We start from the raw sequence: 18,836 nt of genomic DNA, 5'->3' as shown, positions 1-18,836 counted from the left end.
ATCTTAGGGACGACATCAAAAGATCAATGTAAGATAAAAAACTTAATTCAAATAGTTTGGGGGTGGGGGGTTGAACTGCTGCAAGATTTGGTTATCCGACATTGATTTTTACATATATCCATATGGGTCAATCAATTTTTCCCAAATTAAGTTAATAGGGGGGCAGGGGGGGTCAGTGAAAAAACTATTTGAATTAAGTTTTTTATCCTTCATTGAACTTTTGATGTCGTCCCTTAGTTTCATGTTGTCGAATAAAAAGAAAAGTATCTACAGTATCGAGGGCCCTCATGGGGTTTTTGATTATGTGATTACTTGGCCGTTTTTTTAATGATTATTTGATTATTAAGCCAAATATTTCATGATTATTTGATTACCTAGGACTGTATTTTTAGTTTATGATTATTTGATTACTAAAGATAAGCAAATATTTAATGATTATGTGATTATATTGGCAAAAAAATGGTGATTATGTGATTACTAGGACCCCCCCCCCCCCCCCATGAGGGTCCTCAGTATCGTACTTTGTCAGAGAAACAACATTCAGAATGCTTAGATTACACTGAATTCATTATCTGAACTCATCTAAGAAGTGTTCAGACTGACCTGAATCTGAGTGTTTGCCTTGATCAACTTTGTTTGTATTGTATGTTTTGTTCAGTTCATTAATATATTAATAACCGATAACGGCTTTTTATATCATTTTAAATGAGAAAACAGAAAACAGCCAATTAAAAAAATACGGCCTTATTTTGTTCATAATTGCGGTAAACAGATTCACAATAATTTTATGGTTATAAACAATAAGAAAACAGATAACAGCTAATTAGTCAATTACAGTTAAGCATCAATGATCTTGAATATTTGCCTCTTTTGACTAAAATATAAAGGCACAGCACCAGGACATAGGACAAACCCACCAGCACAGAATCAGGACCAAATCACCACCACAGAACGTTCCCTCGCAGGACAACCTGACCCCCCGTGTTTAATATTTTTACAATGTATGGTTCTTAAAATTAGACAAAAGGTCCTTAAATATAATAAAAGCACTGGCTACGGTTACATTGAAATGTAACAATAATAAAAAAAAAAAGTTATTGTTACATTTGAGACTAATTGCCGGAACGCAATGTTGGGTAAGGAACTGATTAATTACGAATGTAACAATAATATACGTGTCTACGGTTACGTTGTGTTATTGTTACGTTAGATTTATTAAACTTTAACCTTCTATAGTGTTGTTGCTTAATTCTTCGATATGTAGTTGATAATAATAATAATAATAATAATAATAATAATAATAATAATAATAATAATAATAATAATAATAATAATAATAATAATAACAATTATTATTTAATAATAATAATAATAATAATAATAATAACAATTATTATTTAATAATAATAATGATAATAATAATAATAATAATAATAATAATAATAATAATAATAATAATAATAATAATAATAATAATAATAATAACAATTATTATTTAATAATAATAATAATAATGATAATAATATTAATAATAATAATAATAATAATAATAATAATAATAATAATAATAATAATAATAATAATAATAATAATAATAATAATAATAATAATAATAATAATAATAATAATAATAATAATAATAATAATAATAATAATAATAATTAATAATAATAATAATAATAATAATAATAATAATAATTAAAAACCAATTCTTCAGAGAACAATTGAAGGTCTTTCCACCTCGATAATAAGAATGAAATTTAAAGTCATAAGAAACGAGTGACTGGTGAAAAATAATGTTTATCCAATTCTTGAACCAATGCATGTATATATCATAAACTTAGTCCTCTGTGCACAATTTTTTTCATTTTTTACGCAAATATAGTGTATAATCGTCAATTTTTTTTCTCTCTGTCTGTTACGATTTAACAAATATGGCTACTCATTAAATGCCGTGTTTTGAAGCCGAAGTTTACCGATTTTCACCTTATAGTAAATAATCAACAAAAAGCATGGGAATTTAGCACGTGTTTAACATATACAATCAGGTAATTGTTTATTTTAATGACAGATTCATGCGTATTGCTATCACCGGATTTTTACGAGGAGGGTCACGCTTAGGTCACTATGCATACGGAAAATATGTCGGCGAATTGCTTCCTGGCAGCAAGCAATTAAAAAAAAGTAAACTTCTTCTAAATGTGGACAAATTAAAGAATTTTCCTCAGAAAAAAGTATATGTACATAAGTTGTATAATGAAAACTATCCATTTAGTTTTAAAAAACATATGCATATTTTTTTTGAATTTGAGGTTTCATATGACTTTAAAAAATATGTTAGAAAATGTCACTCCTTGTTGATGTAATTTGGTTCTTCAAATTGATATAAAAAATTAAGATTAATAGGTATATGCAGAAGACTTAATTGTTTTATTATGAACAGAAAATAATTTTTAACAAAGGTCAAAATCTAGAACGTCAAATTGACCTTTGACCTTGACCTCAATTTCAAGGTCATAGGTCAGTGATCTCAAATCAAAAGACTCCAGGTCAATCATTTTTATGGTTGTGGAGAAATACTGATTTCAAATACAAAAGGGGAGAAAACTCCTATAAGGGTTAACCAAAACACTTCGACTGAAATAGGTTGAAGTTGCACCTTTTTGTAAACAGTAATTTGGCAAACAAATCATATAATTAACTGTAACAGTTTCTTTTGAATAACGATAACAAGCAAAATTCAAAATTTATAACATGACCTTGACCTTCGACCTTGATCTCAATTTCAAGGTCATAGGTCAGAGAACTCAAAACGGAAGACCGGAAGTCAATCACTTGTATGGTTGTGGAGAAATATTGATTTGAAATACATAAGGGGAGAAAACTCCTATAAGGGTTAACCAAAACACTTCGACTGAATAGGTTGAAGTTGCGCCTTTTTGTAAACAGTAATTTGGCAAACAAATCATATCATTAACTGTAACAGTTTCTTTTGAATAACGATAACAAGCAAAATTCAAAATTAATGACATGACCTTGACCTTTGACCTTGATCTCAATTATAAGGTCATAGGTCAGTGAACTCAAAATAGAAGACCGGAGGTCAATCACTTGTATGGTTGTGGAGAAATACTGATGTGAAATCCATAAGGGGAGAAAACTCCTATAAGGGTTAACCAAAACACTTTGACTGAAATAGGTTGAAGTTGCGCCTTATTGTAAACAGTTATTTGGCAAACACATCATATCACTTACTGTCACAGTTTCTATGGAATAACGATAACAAGCAAATTCAAAATTTAGAACATGACCTTGACCTTTGACCTTGACCTCAATTTCCTTCTAATGGACTAAGGACTTCATATCAAAAAACTGTAGACCTCTACGACTTAAAACGTAGGAATTTATCCAACAAATTACCTATCTTAAATTTTCAAAGGGCAATAACTCCTATAAGATGTCTTCCGATCACTCAAGTCAAAGTAAACTAAATCATTATCAAGAATAGACAAACATTTTGGTGAAAACATTTCGCTAAAATCTTTTTACGGTTTTAGAGATATAGCGATAACATGAAAAAGGGGACGCGGGGAGATAACTCCTAAAAGAATAAGTGTTCGGTCACACAGGGTGAGTTTTAAAACCCCCATTACTGTACAACATCATTAGCCAAAAAATCCATTCGATATGTTGGAAGACAAAAAAGCATCTCAGACGGCAGAAGAAAAAAAAAATAATCAGAAGAAAAACAAAAGGTCTTTCCACGAAAAGTGGAAAGACCTAATAATAATAACAATAGTGTTTAAATAGTTTTAAGTATAAATTGTTTTAATGTTCTTCACTATACAACTACAGTTTAGTAGTGCCAAAGGCGAACAATATACGCGGGAGTGTTTAGGTGTCAGACCACTAATTTGTCCCTCCAATTTAGAACGTATGTAAAAGTAGCCCTACTCTGACACAAAATAGTGCTTTTGATGTCCTTGTTTACTTAAACTAACCCACAAATTTGCAGAAATGGAACTTTTTGTGAAAGAGAAATATATCTAGATCATTTTGAGCCAAAATTTACTTGTCTATGAGTTTGCATTAAAAATTGAGGATTAAATGAGCTTCATAGTATACTAATTTTAGATTTCCAGAAAACCAGTTTTTTTTTGGAGTACCTCTGTTTGATGGTCAGTTATTTTGTTAGAAGGCTTTAAAGGTATGGTGAAAATTGGCATGTAGAAAGCTGATACATGTACAATTAACTTAAAGGATATACCTTTTTTTTTTTTTCAATTCAAAGTTTTATTTAGAGTCGATATTCAATAAACTACCTGGTTTCTATGAAGTTAAACTTAAGGTAAAATATTTAGAAAGCTGTGAAAATTGCAAAATTTGGTTGAACAGAAATCACACTATTGTTTATACGCATCGCTCTCGGCGCCGCCATGGTGTCGTAACTGTATTATGACGTCGCCGTTTTCGATTCCGCCGTAAAGGTTTCTAATTTATGAAAAAGCGAACGCTCGAAGGGATGTTCTACTAAAGCAGGAGAAATGATAATGGACATATCATATTTTTTACAACTGATATGTTGTACTAGCGAGTTTCTAGATTGTATTGGGGATTACCTGCGGAATACAAAATAATGGGCAAATACTGCAGAATAAAAGGCAAATGAAAGATTGAATGATGAGGTGCTAAAATATAAAGAATAAAAAATATTGGAAACACAAAATAAACATTAATAAATGAATGACCCACTATCCAGACCATTATGATAAAAAGTATCTACCAATACAAAACACATAATCATCATGCATAATCAACACTAAGAACGTTGGAATTTCATAGCATATTCAATGTAACTTAGTACCCTCTCCGACCATTTTCTCGATACCGAAGTCGGTGACATATAATTTTTTTTTAATTTTCTGATGTATATGTTCAATATCTAATTGAATTCTAAATTTCCAAAAATATTATGGACTCATCTTGACCTTAAGTGCAAAAATGAAAATGCTACTCGAAATGGACAAACTGTATGGCAAAAAATAGCCGAAAGTGGTCATGAAACTTTGGCAGCGTATCGCCGCGATGCGGTATGTAGGGTTCAGCTTATATTTTCGGGGGGGGGGGGGGGGGGGGGGGGGTTACATATAGATCAAGAGTACCAGCTACCAGCATGTTAGCGTATAGCTATCAGAATCTGTAGTTTTCTGTTCAAAAGAGGGTTGTAAATAAGAACAATGAGTTTCAACTTACAGTTTTCTCATATCACATGCATGCAACGTCATAACTATTATAGTCTTCTATACTACATGTATTAATAATTCATCAAACATCTCATTTCATATAAGTATTTATCAGCCTCAGCCTGTCGGGTTTTTACAAACTCGCAGAGTCGAATTCATATGTTCTAGTTCTGAATATGCATTAAACTTGCCACTGGGCGTAAATGTGTGAAGTCCTATTTGAAATCGTTATTTATTTCACATGTGACGACAGAAATGATCTAAGTGTCGTCCATCTTTCCCAAATGTACCTTTGATATCTAACGCCTCTGAACCCTGAACGGTTGGGGCAAGTTTGGATACAATATTAAAGCTTGATATGGTCTAAATTTGGATTGCGATACATTTTTGACATAATATAGGTTTCTGACACAAAATAAATGTGGTCAAAGGTATTAAAAATCTATTGTGCAATACTGTGCAATTGGAGATTTCTTTTTGAGATATTTCGAAAAATTTGCAAAAATAAAAAATGAAACGCCACCCCCTCCCCTCTTGGAGTAATAACCACCAAACTCAATCCCAGCCTTCCCTGTGTGGTATGAAACCTTGTACGTGTAGTACAATTTTAGATAGATCTATAACACAAGTTATTGTAAAATAGTAATTTTAGTAAAATGCTTGTTTGTGGCCCCTAATTCCTGAACGTTTTGAGCAATTACATGTACCCCTTAAATCAATTTCAGCCTTTTATTTGTGATATGGAACCTTGTGGTACAATTTCAGAAAGATTCATTTCTTCTCAATGTCATATTAGAAATTTATGAAAATCAAAAGGGTATTTACATCAACAGATATAAACAATTCATCAAAGTTGTATGAAAATTGATGAAAGCGATATTGAAACCCAAAATTCAGAAAACAATTGATTTTTTGGTCTTAAAACTGATCATTTGAAATAATAGTAGCCACATTTTAATCTTTTTTGGAGCAAAAAGTCACATATTGCAAATTTAGAGCCTTAAACCTGAATGTGTGCTATTTTTAGCTTTTCCCACCCTGACAATATGCTTTCATATAAAAAAATGTTATAAATTGTTATAAATGCATGCACAGTAAGTTGTTTCTGTGGTGTTAAACATTTAAACATAGGTTGATTTCTACCCCAAAAAAATTGCTGTCATGAAGATTTGATGAAATTATTTGATTTTTACCCCTTATATCATTGCGGCATACCATGTATATGGCAGTTAACATAGCCTGATATAAACACTGCATAAACTCACAAAAATCTCATTTATTATCCCAAATGAAAGTTTTATACTTTAAATTTTATTGACTGATAGTAAATAAAACAGTTAAATGACCATGACTGCACTTTTGATCAGTTAATAGTCGGTACCGTTAATAGTCCCATTACTGACACCAGGTGTAAAAAAGGGGTGTCAATATTCCTTGACTCTTCAATACCTTGGATTTTTTTATTAAACTCATTGCAAAAATTGTCGAAATTCTTTAAAGCAGTAGAACAAACAAGGAAAAATCAACAAAACCTGATCTTGATATTGAAAGTTTATGTTTCTCTAGTCCAAAATGAGATTTTCAAGTATTTTCTATCAAAGGCTTACATTACAGTCAGTTTAAATTGAGCTGTGAAATTTGTAATAAGAGTCGCATTATGCTCAGAAAGGATGTTTTTAACTTCAAATTGACTAAGGATTAAGAATAAACAAAACAAAAGATTTCTGATCAACTTTTTTTGCTCTTAAGGCAGATTTTATTATTTTTTCCCGGAGTTTTGACCAAGCAGAGATAACCCCATCTTCCTCATTATTATTCATGACGTCATCAAATGAACCATGAGCGACGCTGGGATAAAATTGCTAAAGGCGTATAATCAGATGATTTATTGTTGAAAAAATTATTACAATATGATGTAAATATATCATAATTATTAATATTTAACCTTATAATTATAAATGAATAAAAATTATCTAGTTTATTAAATTTAGCCGTTTTTCTATCGCGGATTAAGACAATAATAAGTAGATTTACCAGATAAAAGCACCTTAAAAAAATTGTCGAAAAGTAAAAGTATACATGTATCTATGACGATTAATGCATCCGCCCATGAAATATATGCATGTTATGCGTTTACTTTTCTACATTGGCTAGAGGTATAGGGGGAGGGTTGAGATCTCATAAACATGTTTAACCCCGCCTCTGGCCTTTGTTAGTCTTGTATTATTTTTAATTTTAGTTTCTTGTGTACAATTTGGAGTTTAGTATATGGCGTTCATTATCACTGAACTAGTATATATATTTGATTAGGGGCCAGCTGAAGGACGCCTCCGGGTGCGGGAATTTCTCGCTGCATTGAAGACCTGTTGGTGACCTTCTGCTGTTGTCTATATCTGTTCTATGGCCAGGTTGTCGTCTCTTTGACACATTCCCCCATTTCCATTTTCAATTTTATGTGTACGCATTTTATTTTTTATGTAAGGGTGGTTACTTTCAGCTATATGGAGTGTCGTTCGTGTGTACATCCGTATGACACTAGTATTGAATAATTTATTGTTTATTTCGTGGATGCACTGACAAATGGTACCAAGATGACGTTTTTTTTTTTTTTTTTGATTGTTTGATCAGTCTGTTCACAATAGCTCAATACGTCATTGTACCCAACTTTGTGGGGAAATTACCAATCAACGTATACCTCGATTGTGCATGATGCCCAGCTTGAACTGTAATTTAGCCAATTAAGATCTATATTTTTTCAATCTTAAATTTGTATAGAAAATCAAAACTTACGAAGGACGGACGAATAGACTGATATTGCTATAAAAGGTACCTAGTCGATGTGGTATTATATACATATTAAGATAATCAGTTCCACTGGCATTTAACGATTATAGCACTATTCACCAACAAAAAAAGACCAGGAATGAGTCATGCAAATCCAGTATTTGCTATACCAAGGCAATTAAAAATATATAATTCTATTATTTAAATAATGATTTTAACGTTTTCGTAGCATCAGATCTTTCACGATCCCTTTCACGATCTTCAAAAAGCGGTACAAGATCTTTCACGATCCGAAAATTCATTTTTTTTTTATATTTCATTTTTTTGCAAAATTTCTGATTATGCCAACACAATTTCAAAGTAACTAAAAGAACCATTTGTATCATTAAACTGGACTGATATTTTACAGGAACAGTTGTTTTGTCATTCAATTTATGAAAAGGCACTGGCTACGGTTACATGGAAATGTAACAAGTTATAATAAAAATATTAATGTAACAATATTGGAGACTAAATGCTGGAATGCATGGTTGGTAAGGACCTGATTAATTACGAATGTAACAATAACTATTGAGGCTACGGTTACATATATATATATATAGCGTTATTGTTACATGCAAAAAAGCAATGTACGATGGGACTTGTAATATGTACTAAATAATAAAAGTTGAAGACATTTATTTTATATTTACAATATATACAATTATTACATACAATTTCTTTAATTTTTTATTTACAATGACAGTTTCTACATATCCAGTAAGTGGTTTTAGGAGCATGTTTAAGTCCGACACATTTTTGATGATATTCCTTTTAGAAGATAAGGCAATCATTAATGTTTGCCATGCTTCTGGTGAGAAATACTTTTTTACTCTAGCAATATTGATATTCTCATCCAATATTTTGGTTGGAAGCATGTGGTATATAGTTTCATGTCGTCTTTCAATATGATCGCATTGCCGTCCATTATGGATTTTAAGCCCTAGTCCCACTAGACCACGATCGCACCACGCTCACCGCGATCAAAAATAAATTTAGATCGTGGTGAGGTCGCGGTATGAGCGGCATGAAAATGTAAATTTTCGTTGCTTTCACGATGCTTCTACGTCCTCTCTACGCTTCTACAAAGATCCCGCTACGATTATACCACGTTCTTACCGAGCTTATTCTGCGACCTCACTACGCTTATCAAGATCTTCCTACGCTCTTCACGTTCTCACTACGACCATACCACGAGTTATCCGATAGCAACACGATCTTACTGCGATTATAACACTTTCTTACCACGATTATACTACGTTCATAGCGCGATCTTACTACGTTCTCATCAATAACGTCAACATCGTGTTCCATATCAATACAGTCCAATTCCTTCTATTTCTGATTAAATCGTAGATTTCTCGGAAACAATACAGTCATGTCACCAAATTCTACCAGAACACGTGGGCATGGTGGTAGGAGTTGACGTAGAGGCAGAGGGAGCAAAGTAACGAATCCTGATCAAGCAGAGATGTTGGGCCGACCAATCTAAATTACAACCTAATGCTGGTCCATAAAGCTCAATGACGATATTTTAGTGAACGATAGCAGAGATGACATAGATGCATCAATATATATAGGAAGATGTTGTATGAATGCCAATGAGACAACTCTCCATCCAAGTAACAATTTATAAAAGTAAACAATTATAGGCCAAGGTACGGCCTTCAACACGGAGCCTTGGCTCACATCAATCATCACGCTATAAATGACCCCAAATATTACTAGTGTTAAACCATTTAAACGGGAAAACCAACGGTCTAATCTATATAAAAACGAGAAGCAAGGTTGAGCCGTTAGAGCAAATTGATAATTACATTCAAACAAACAAAATGTAGGGAGCTTTTTTTATATATATTTTATGTGAAAATGACAATGAGAATGATGGTCGTAGTGTGAACGTAGTCAGGTCGTAAGAAGAGCGTGATGAGGATGACAAGGGCGTGCTAGAATCGTACTATGGTCGTGAACAGCGTGGTATAGTCGTAGTGGAAGCGTAGTTGGGTCGCAGTGAGAACGTGATGGTCGTAGTGAGGTCGTGATAACGTCGCTGTGCGATCGTAGCGCAGTCTCTCCGAATAGAATCACGCTTTCGCTACGCTCTCGCTACGATTGTACAGCGACCTTTGCGATCTTACTACGATCTTAGTGCGCTCTCACTACGCTTCTACTACGACCTGATTTCGCCACGACTGCACCACGATTGTTTTGAACATGTTCAAAGTTGGCCACGCTCTTCACGATCTTGAAGACCTCACCACGACCGTGATACGACCTAACTGCGATCTACACGATCGCACTACGATCATCAAAATTTGCATTTTTTTCACAGATCGTAGTGCGATCGTGGCCTAGTGGGACTGGGGTATTAGGTTTACCTCAGATTTCAGTATCCAACTTATACCCCAGTCCAACTAGGCCACGATCGCACTACGATCTGTGAAAAAAATGCAAATTTTGATGATCGTAGTGCGATCGTGTAGATCGCAGTAAGGTCGTATCACGGTCGTGGTGAGGTCTTCAAGATCGTGAAGAGCGTTGCCAACTTTGAACATGTTCAAAACATTCTCGTGGTGCGGTCGTGGCGAAATCAGGTCGTAGTAGAAGCGTAGTGAGAGCGCACTAAGATCGTAGTAAGATCGCAAAGGTCGCTGTACAATCGTAGCGAGAGCGTAGCGAAAGCGTGATTCTATTCGGAGAGACTGCGCTACGATCGCACAGCGACGTTATCACGACCTCACTACGACCATCACGTTCTCACTGCGACCCAACTACGCTTCCACTACGACTATACCACGCTGTTCACGACCATAGTACGATTCTAGCACGCCCTTGTCATCCTCATCACGCTCTTCTTATGACCTGACTACGTTCACACTACGACCATCATTCTCATTGTCATTTTCACATAAAATATATATAAAAAAGCTCCCTACATTTTGTTTGTTTGAATGTAATTATCCATTTGCTCTAACGGCTCAACCACGCTTCTCGTTTTTATATAGATTAGACCGTTGGTTTTCCCGTTTAAATGGTTTAACACTAGTAATATTGTGGGTCCTTTATAGCGTGCTGATTGATGGGAGCCAAGGCTCCGTGTTGAAGGCCGTACCTTGGCCTATAATGTTTTTTTTTTATAAATTGTTACTTGGATGGAGAGTTGTCTCATTGGCACTCATACCACATCTTCCTATATATATTGATACATCTATGTCATCTCTGCTATCGTTCACTAGATATCGTCATTGAGCTTGATGGACCAGCAATAGGTTGTAATTTAGGTTGGATTGGTCGGTCCGACATCTCTGCTTAATCAGGGTTCGTTACTTTGCTCCCTCTGCCTCTACATCAACTCCTACCACCATGTCCACGTGTTCTGGTAGATTTTGGTGGCATGACTGTATTGTTTCCGAGAAATCTACGATTTAATCAGAAATAGAAGGAATTGAACTGTATTGATATGGAACACGATGTTGACGTTATTGATGAGAACGTAGTAAGATCGCGCTATGAACGTAGTATAATCGTGGTAAGAACGTGTTAGAATCGCAGTAAGATCGTGTTGCAGTCGTATAACTCGTGGTATGGTCGTAGTGAAAACGTGAAGAGCGTAAAAAGATCTTGATAAGCGTAGTGAGGTCGCAGAATAAGCGCGGTGAGAACGTGGTATAATCGTAGCGGGATCTTTGTAGAAGCGTAGAGAGGACGTAGTAGCATCGTGAAAGCAACGAAAATTTACATTTTCATGCCGCTCATACCGCGACCATACCACGATCTAAATTTATTTTAGATCGCGGTGAGCGTGGTGCGATCGTGGTCTAGTGGGACTGGGGCTTTAGCAGTTATCATTTTTTTTAGAGCTGCGTTTGTATCTATAGCTGTATGAAATTTGTGTCTTGATATTGTTTCAGTTTCGTTTCAAACGCATCCCAAGTTTTAAATTTATCATCCAAAACAAAATTGGTAATAGGAATCTCTTCATCCATTGCTCAAAGTATAATGACAGTAATAAGAGTAATAGTAGGTGTGCAATTCAAATACTTAAAAAAGTGAACACTTTTCGCAGCCCGAGTTCTCAACAAAAAACCATTGAACTATATTTTTCGCCTTTGGCACTTCTAATCTGAAGTAGTACCCTTAAGAACATCAAAACCATTAATACGTAAAATTATTTAAACACCATTTGTTGAATTACAATATTTATTATTTATCAGTATTACAAGTATTATTTATTACATACAGAGACATAATATTGTATTATATGTCTCTGGTACATATGAAAGAATTAAGCAACACAACTATATATATATATGGCCCTCAACTATAGTACTAACTATATTTAAATTAAATAAATCAAGCGTACATTTCTATTTTTCATGTAACAATAACACAATGTAACTGTAACCTCAATAATTGTTGTTACATTCGTAATTAATCGGTTCTTTACCCAACTTTGCATTCCGTCAATTAGTCTCCGATGTAACAATAACATTTTTACTATTGTTACATTTCCATATAACCGTAGCCAGTGCCTTATGAAAAACATCTGGTTTGTTTACATATTTAATGTCATATTGAAATGTCGTGGAGCAATCTGCCTTTTGTAGTTTTGTAAAAACGGTGTACTTTTAAACCTTGGCTTTTCTCAGTCACATACTGATCATTACGTTGAACCGTTTTGACAGACACTTTAATTTTTCTTGAAAAATTTGTCGGTATTCAATAAATTATGTTAGTAATTGACCTTACTTAGGGAGCTACCATTTGATTTTTATGTGGGGGGGGGGGGGGGGGGGGGGTAGGATGAAACATTTTGTCTTGCATTTTTTTTTAGCTGTAATCTCTGTCTTGCATTTTTATTTTTCACTCTGTTCGGTCCGGCCTTTTTTTTTTCTAGTTTATCCTGACTTTTTTTTACCTAAATTGTCGTCCTGACTTTTTTTTTGCAAGTGTCTCATCCTGCCTTTTTTTTTTACTCAAAACTCCTGTCCTGCCTATATTTTCAAATTTCATCCTAGCCCCTCCCCCCCCATACAAATTTCCTTGGCTTCACGATCCTATACCTGGAGCTTTCACGATCCAGTGGTAGATCCAGAAATTTTCATAAGTGGGGGCCCAGAGGAGGCCCGATTTCGTCACGCCTCAGTGATTCCCTATGTAAGCAACCACATTTTTTTCTCAAAAAGGGGGAGGGCGGGACACCCGCCCCCCCCCCTTTAATCCGCCTCTGCGATCCAATCGCAATACTTGGTCATGACCATGTTGACCACCGTTAAGTTTTCTTTCTCGATTTGGTACCGAATGACACCCGTGAAATCCCTCCACTATCTGGAGCACCACAGGAAATCTGGCTACAAGGGAGATAACACACACATCAAAAAATATACAAACAGGAAAAGATAACTTGAGTCAAGTGGGTGGATACGATGGAAATATTAGTCATAAAATAACTGTTTTACATATTATTTTATATATTAGGTCATTGACATCAATATATTTCAGGACTAGACAACATTATTTGGAGCTATGTCGAAAACGGTATGCATGCATTAGTGAAGTGGTTCTTTTACAAATTGCAGAAAATATATAAATAGGCTATATATATAAAGGAAATCAAATAGAAAACGAAAGTAGAAATCCTTATTGGATTCTATGTTCAAAGCGGTTTTTTTTTGTGTGGGGAATTATACTGAAAATTGATTTATAAATAAAATGAGCAAATTTGAAATTTTGTCACAAATTGTGATTTGGTAGTTTTACCAAAATTTTAAACATATAGGTTTAGATTATAACTTTAATAGTAAAATTGAAAAAAAAATGAACCTTTTGCTTCTTTTAAGTAGCAAGGTTTATGCCTTTGATGCAATCATTTAGCTGTAAATTCTATATTTGTTGAAAAAAATGTAAGTATGAAGGCTTTACATATTGAACTGATACTTCCCCAGCAGTGGGAATATTTTGCCTGTATAATTCAAGGTTTCATCTTACAGATTATGATTTTTGTTCGTGATCAAAATTTCATTGTTCGGGGGTGTTGAAATTAGTGGGGGTAATTTAAGTAACAATACTTAAAAAGGTGATTTTTTGGAAGAAAATAGAGATATGATAGTGAATTTCATGTCATTATCCCAGATTCAGTACAAGTTCACCTGACATGACAGGTCATCCTATCAACACAGATCTATGTTGGTTCTGATAATTTTAGCAACATAATAAATTAGTCTCTGGATCATTAGTCATTTAGTATTGTATATATATTAAAAGCTACAATAAAATTTTAATCACTTAGTCTAGTGATTTATTTGTACTACTTAAATAGGTGATTAGTAAAGAAAGACAACTCTTACTTCAAACATTAGTGGACAAAATGTTACTTGAATCAGTGATTTAGAAATCATTCATTTAAGTAAGTCCCCTGACTGGACACAGAATACCCCTCTAGGCTGAGTAATCAGAGACATGTCTCTGCTCTAATTAATCAAACATTTTCTGCAGTAAAATTCCGTGTTGATAATGAGGGTCTGGATCACAGTCACTTGTTTCTGTCAATATGAGGGTTTACTATCCACACTTGTACAAAAAATTGTGTCCATCCTTAGAAAAGTTCCAATTCCATTTTTTCATCCTCAAATAAAATAAGACAGTTTGTTGCTGTATATCATAAGATAAGATAAAATAAGATAAGATAAGGGCATATAATAAGAGAATACATAGAACCAGACGTAAACCAGCCGGAAACCAAGCGCAACTAACAGTCAGAGATATAACTCTATAGGGTTATTCCAGAAAATAACTTGCGTGTGTTATTACAGATACTTTCATGAGTTGTCTACTCTTTATTCCTTAAATTTTCAAAATCTGTTATAACATATATGCTTGTTATTTGTAAAATTATTTCATTTATAGTGGGCTCTAGGGAGATCTTCAGACTTTGCGCAGAAACTAAATGCATAGCCTTGATAACTAATTATATGACCGCAAAAATTGAAAATTTTGGGAGTTTTGGTTCTAACAGTTTAGAAATTAGGGTCCAAAAAAGGGCATAAATAAGCATTTTTCTTGGTTTTCGCACCATAATTTAGAAGAAGTAAATAGAAATCTATGAAATTTATACACAAGGTTTATGACCACAAAAGGAAGGTTGGGATTGATTTTGGGAGTTGAGGTCCCAACAGTTTAGGAATAAGGGGCCAAAAAGGGCCCAAATAAGCATTTTCTTGGTTTTCACACTATAACTTTAGTTTAAGTTAATAGAAATCTATGAAATTTTGATACAAGGTTTATGACCATAAAAGGAAGGTTGGGATTGATTTTGGGAGTTGATGTCCCAACAGTTTAGGAATTAGGGGCCAAAAAGGGGCCCAAATAAGCATTTTTCTTGGTTTTCGCACCATAACTTTAGTATAAGTAAATAGAAATCTATGAAATTTAAACACAAGGTTTATGACCATAAAAGGAAGGTTGGAATTGATTTTGGGAGTTTTGGTCCCAACAGTTTAGGAATAAGGGGCCCAAAGGGTCCAAAATTAAACTTTGTTTGATTTCATCAAAAATTGATTTAATTGGGGTTCTTTGATATTCCGAATCTAACTGTGTATGTAGATTCTTAATTTTTGGTCCCGTTTTCATTTGGACCATTCCAGTTAATTTCTGGCAGGTGGGGATGGATGGGGAGATATTTTTATATACGTATCAGAAAAAAAGATCTTGAAAAACTACCTATCAGATATAAAAAATTAAGACCTATCAGATGAAAAGTTCCTGTTCATGTTGGGTGGATGGGCTTTCATGGGAAAAATTGACCTATCAGAACTTTTTACTGCAAGGACTGTACCCATCAGAATTTTAAAAGCAATACCTGATAATGCATGATACGAAACTGTCTACATTTCAAAGTACCCATCAGATCTGACATAGGCATTTTTGTTATCCCTAAGATGTAATCATTTTTAATTATTTACTGCTGCCAAGACCCTCAGAAGTTTTGTGCGTATGAGTGTACCTGTCAGATGAAAAAAAACCAAATTTCAGCCCTAAGATGTATAAATTTTACACTCAGAAGTTTTGTGCGTATGATTGTACCTGTCAGATGAAAAAAAACCAAATTTCAGCCCTAAGATGTATAAATTTTACACCTCTCAGAAAGGACCATCTATATCCCTTTAGCAGATATTAACTTGAATGGCCCATTGGTCTAGATCTACATTAAGGTCCAAAGGGTCCAAAATTAAACTTTGTTTGATTTCATCAAAAATTGAATAATTGGGGTTCTTTGATATATGCCAAATCTAACTGTGTATGTAGATTCTTAATTTTTGGTCTTGTTTTCAAATTGGTCTACATTAAAGTCCAAAGGGTCCAAAATTAAACTTTAAGTTTGATTTGAACAAAAATTGAATTCTTGGGCTTCTTTGATATGCTGAATCCAAACATGTACTTAGATTTTTGATTATGGGCCCAGTTTTCAAGTTGGTCCAAATCAGGATCCAAAATTATTATATTAAGTATTGTGCAATAGCAAGAAATTTTTGATTGCACAGTATTCAGCAATAGCAAGAAATCTTCAATTGCACAGTATTGAGGGGGGATAGGACCTTTATCGGGACTCAGGGATCAGGTGTTTTTAAGCTCGGGATTGACCCTTTGGGGATCCGGGAATTCTTTTCTTCGGATTTCGGGACGTCAGGATTTACTTTATTTAAATTCGGGATTTCAGGATTTCGTGTTTTTAAGCCCAGGATTTCGGGATCAGGACCCCTCCTATCCCCCCTCAGTATTGTGCAATAGCAAGAAATTTTCAATTGCACAGTATTGCGCAATAGCAAGAAATCTTCAATTGTACAGTATTGTGCAATATTTAGATAGTGTTTTTAATTGCACAGTATTGCATAATTTTAGCAAGAAATATCTAATTACACAATATTGCGCAGTAGCAACAAATTTTCAATTGGAGTTATCTTTCTTTGTCCAGAATAGTAGTTGAATGAACTTAAATCATTGTTTTATACAATATACAATGTATATTCACTTTTACTACCAACTGATAAATTAAAACAATCTTTATCATTCATTGATAACAAGCACTTTTTTTACATTTTTACATTTTTTTGGATAAGGGAAAGGGGGGGGGGGGGTTCAATTTTTCTCATTTCAGATTTCATCAATAAAAAGAAAATTTCTTCAAACATTTTTTTGAGAGGATTAATATTCAACAGCATAGTGAATTGCTCAAAGGCAAAAAACAAATTTTAAGTTCATTAGACCACATTCATTCTGTGTCAGAAACCTATGCTGTGTCAACTATTTAAACACAATCCAAAGGAGTATGTTCGATAAGGTCCTAAAATGGCCCACTTTTTTAGCGTAAATTTCAAATTCGGATTTATTGACCAATATCACGATAAATTATAGCTAATACATTGACTAGATAGGATATAAGCAATTTTGTTTAAAATTTTACGTTTCTGCGTTTCATTATGACGTCACAAGTTGTACTCATATTGATTTTTCACGAAAAAATCAATGAAAATGGGTAAATTTCCAAAGACTATTTGACAGGAAACATAGAGCGCATACGTCGACAACAAAGATCTTTTTAATTAATGTTTGTGAAGACATTTAACATGTCTTATTTGAATATTAAGCTTGTCGACACCTGCGCTCTATGTTTCCTGGTCCTTTATTTGGTTGAAATCCCGCTTATTTTGTCAAATTTCACAAAAATCCCTTATCCAAATTTCAGCCCTAAGATGTATAAATTTTACACTCAGAAGTTTTGTGCGTATGATTGTACCTGTCAGATGAAAAAAAACCAAATTTCAGCCCTAAGATGTATAAATTTTACACCTCTCAGAAAGGACCATCTATATCCCTTTAGCAGATATTAACTTGAATGGCCCATTGGTCTAGATCTACATTAAGGTCCAAAGGGTCCAAAATTAAACTTTGTTTGATTTCATCAAAAATTGAATAATTGGGGTTCTTTGATATATGCCAAATCTAACTGTGTATGTAGATTCTTAATTTTTGGTCTTGTTTTCAAATTGGTCTACATTAAAGTCCAAAGGGTCCAAAATTAAACTTTAAGTTTGATTTGAACAAAAATTGAATTCTTGGGCTTCTTTGATATGCTGAATCCAAACATGTACTTAGATTTTTGATTATGGGCCCAGTTTTCAAGTTGGTCCAAATCAGGATCCAAAATTATTATATTAAGTATTGTGCAATAGCAAGAAATTTTTGATTGCACAGTATTCAGCAATAGCAAGAAATCTTCAATTGCACAGTATTGAGGGGGGATAGGACCTTTATCGGGACTCAGGGATCAGGTGTTTTTAAGCTCGGGATTGACCCTTTGGGGATCCGGGAATTCTTTTCTTCGGATTTCGTGACGTCAGGATTTACTTTATTTAAATTCGGGATTTCAGGATTTCGTGTTTTTAAGCCCAGGATTTCGGGATCAGGACCCCTCCTATCCCCCCTCAGTATTGTGCAATAGCAAGAAATTTTCAATTGCACAGTATTGCGCAATAGCAAGAAATCTTCAATTGTACAGTATTGTGCAATATTTAGATAGTGTTTTTAATTGCACAGTATTGCATAATTTTAGCAAGAAATATCTAATTACACAATATTGCGCAGTAGCAACAAATTTTCAATTGGAGTTATCTTTCTTTGTCCAGAATAGTAGTTGAATGAACTTAAATCATTGTTTTATACAATATACAATGTATATTCACTTTTACTACCAACTGATAAATTAAAACAATC

At 33.8% G+C, this 18,836-nt stretch overlaps 1 protein-coding gene across 1 annotated transcript in view; it reads left to right on the top strand.

The window, feature by feature from the left end:
* The first annotated feature begins 13,475 nt into the window (after positions 1–13,475).
* The window catches only part of LOC139484354 (clathrin heavy chain 1-like), a 40,858-nt gene continuing 35,497 nt past the window's right edge, over positions 13,476–18,836 (top strand). Inside the window, exon 1 of the mRNA XM_071268092.1 lies at positions 13,476–13,604. Coding sequence (XP_071124193.1) covers positions 13,593–13,604 — 12 coding nt within the window. The 5' untranslated portion in view covers positions 13,476–13,592. The remainder of the gene's footprint in view (positions 13,605–18,836) is intronic.

Source organism: Mytilus edulis, chromosome 8 (genome assembly GCF_963676685.1).
Source record: "Mytilus edulis chromosome 8, xbMytEdul2.2, whole genome shotgun sequence".
NCBI lineage: Eukaryota > Metazoa > Mollusca > Bivalvia > Mytilida > Mytilidae > Mytilus > Mytilus edulis.
This window is presented reverse-complemented; position numbering and strand designations above follow the sequence as displayed.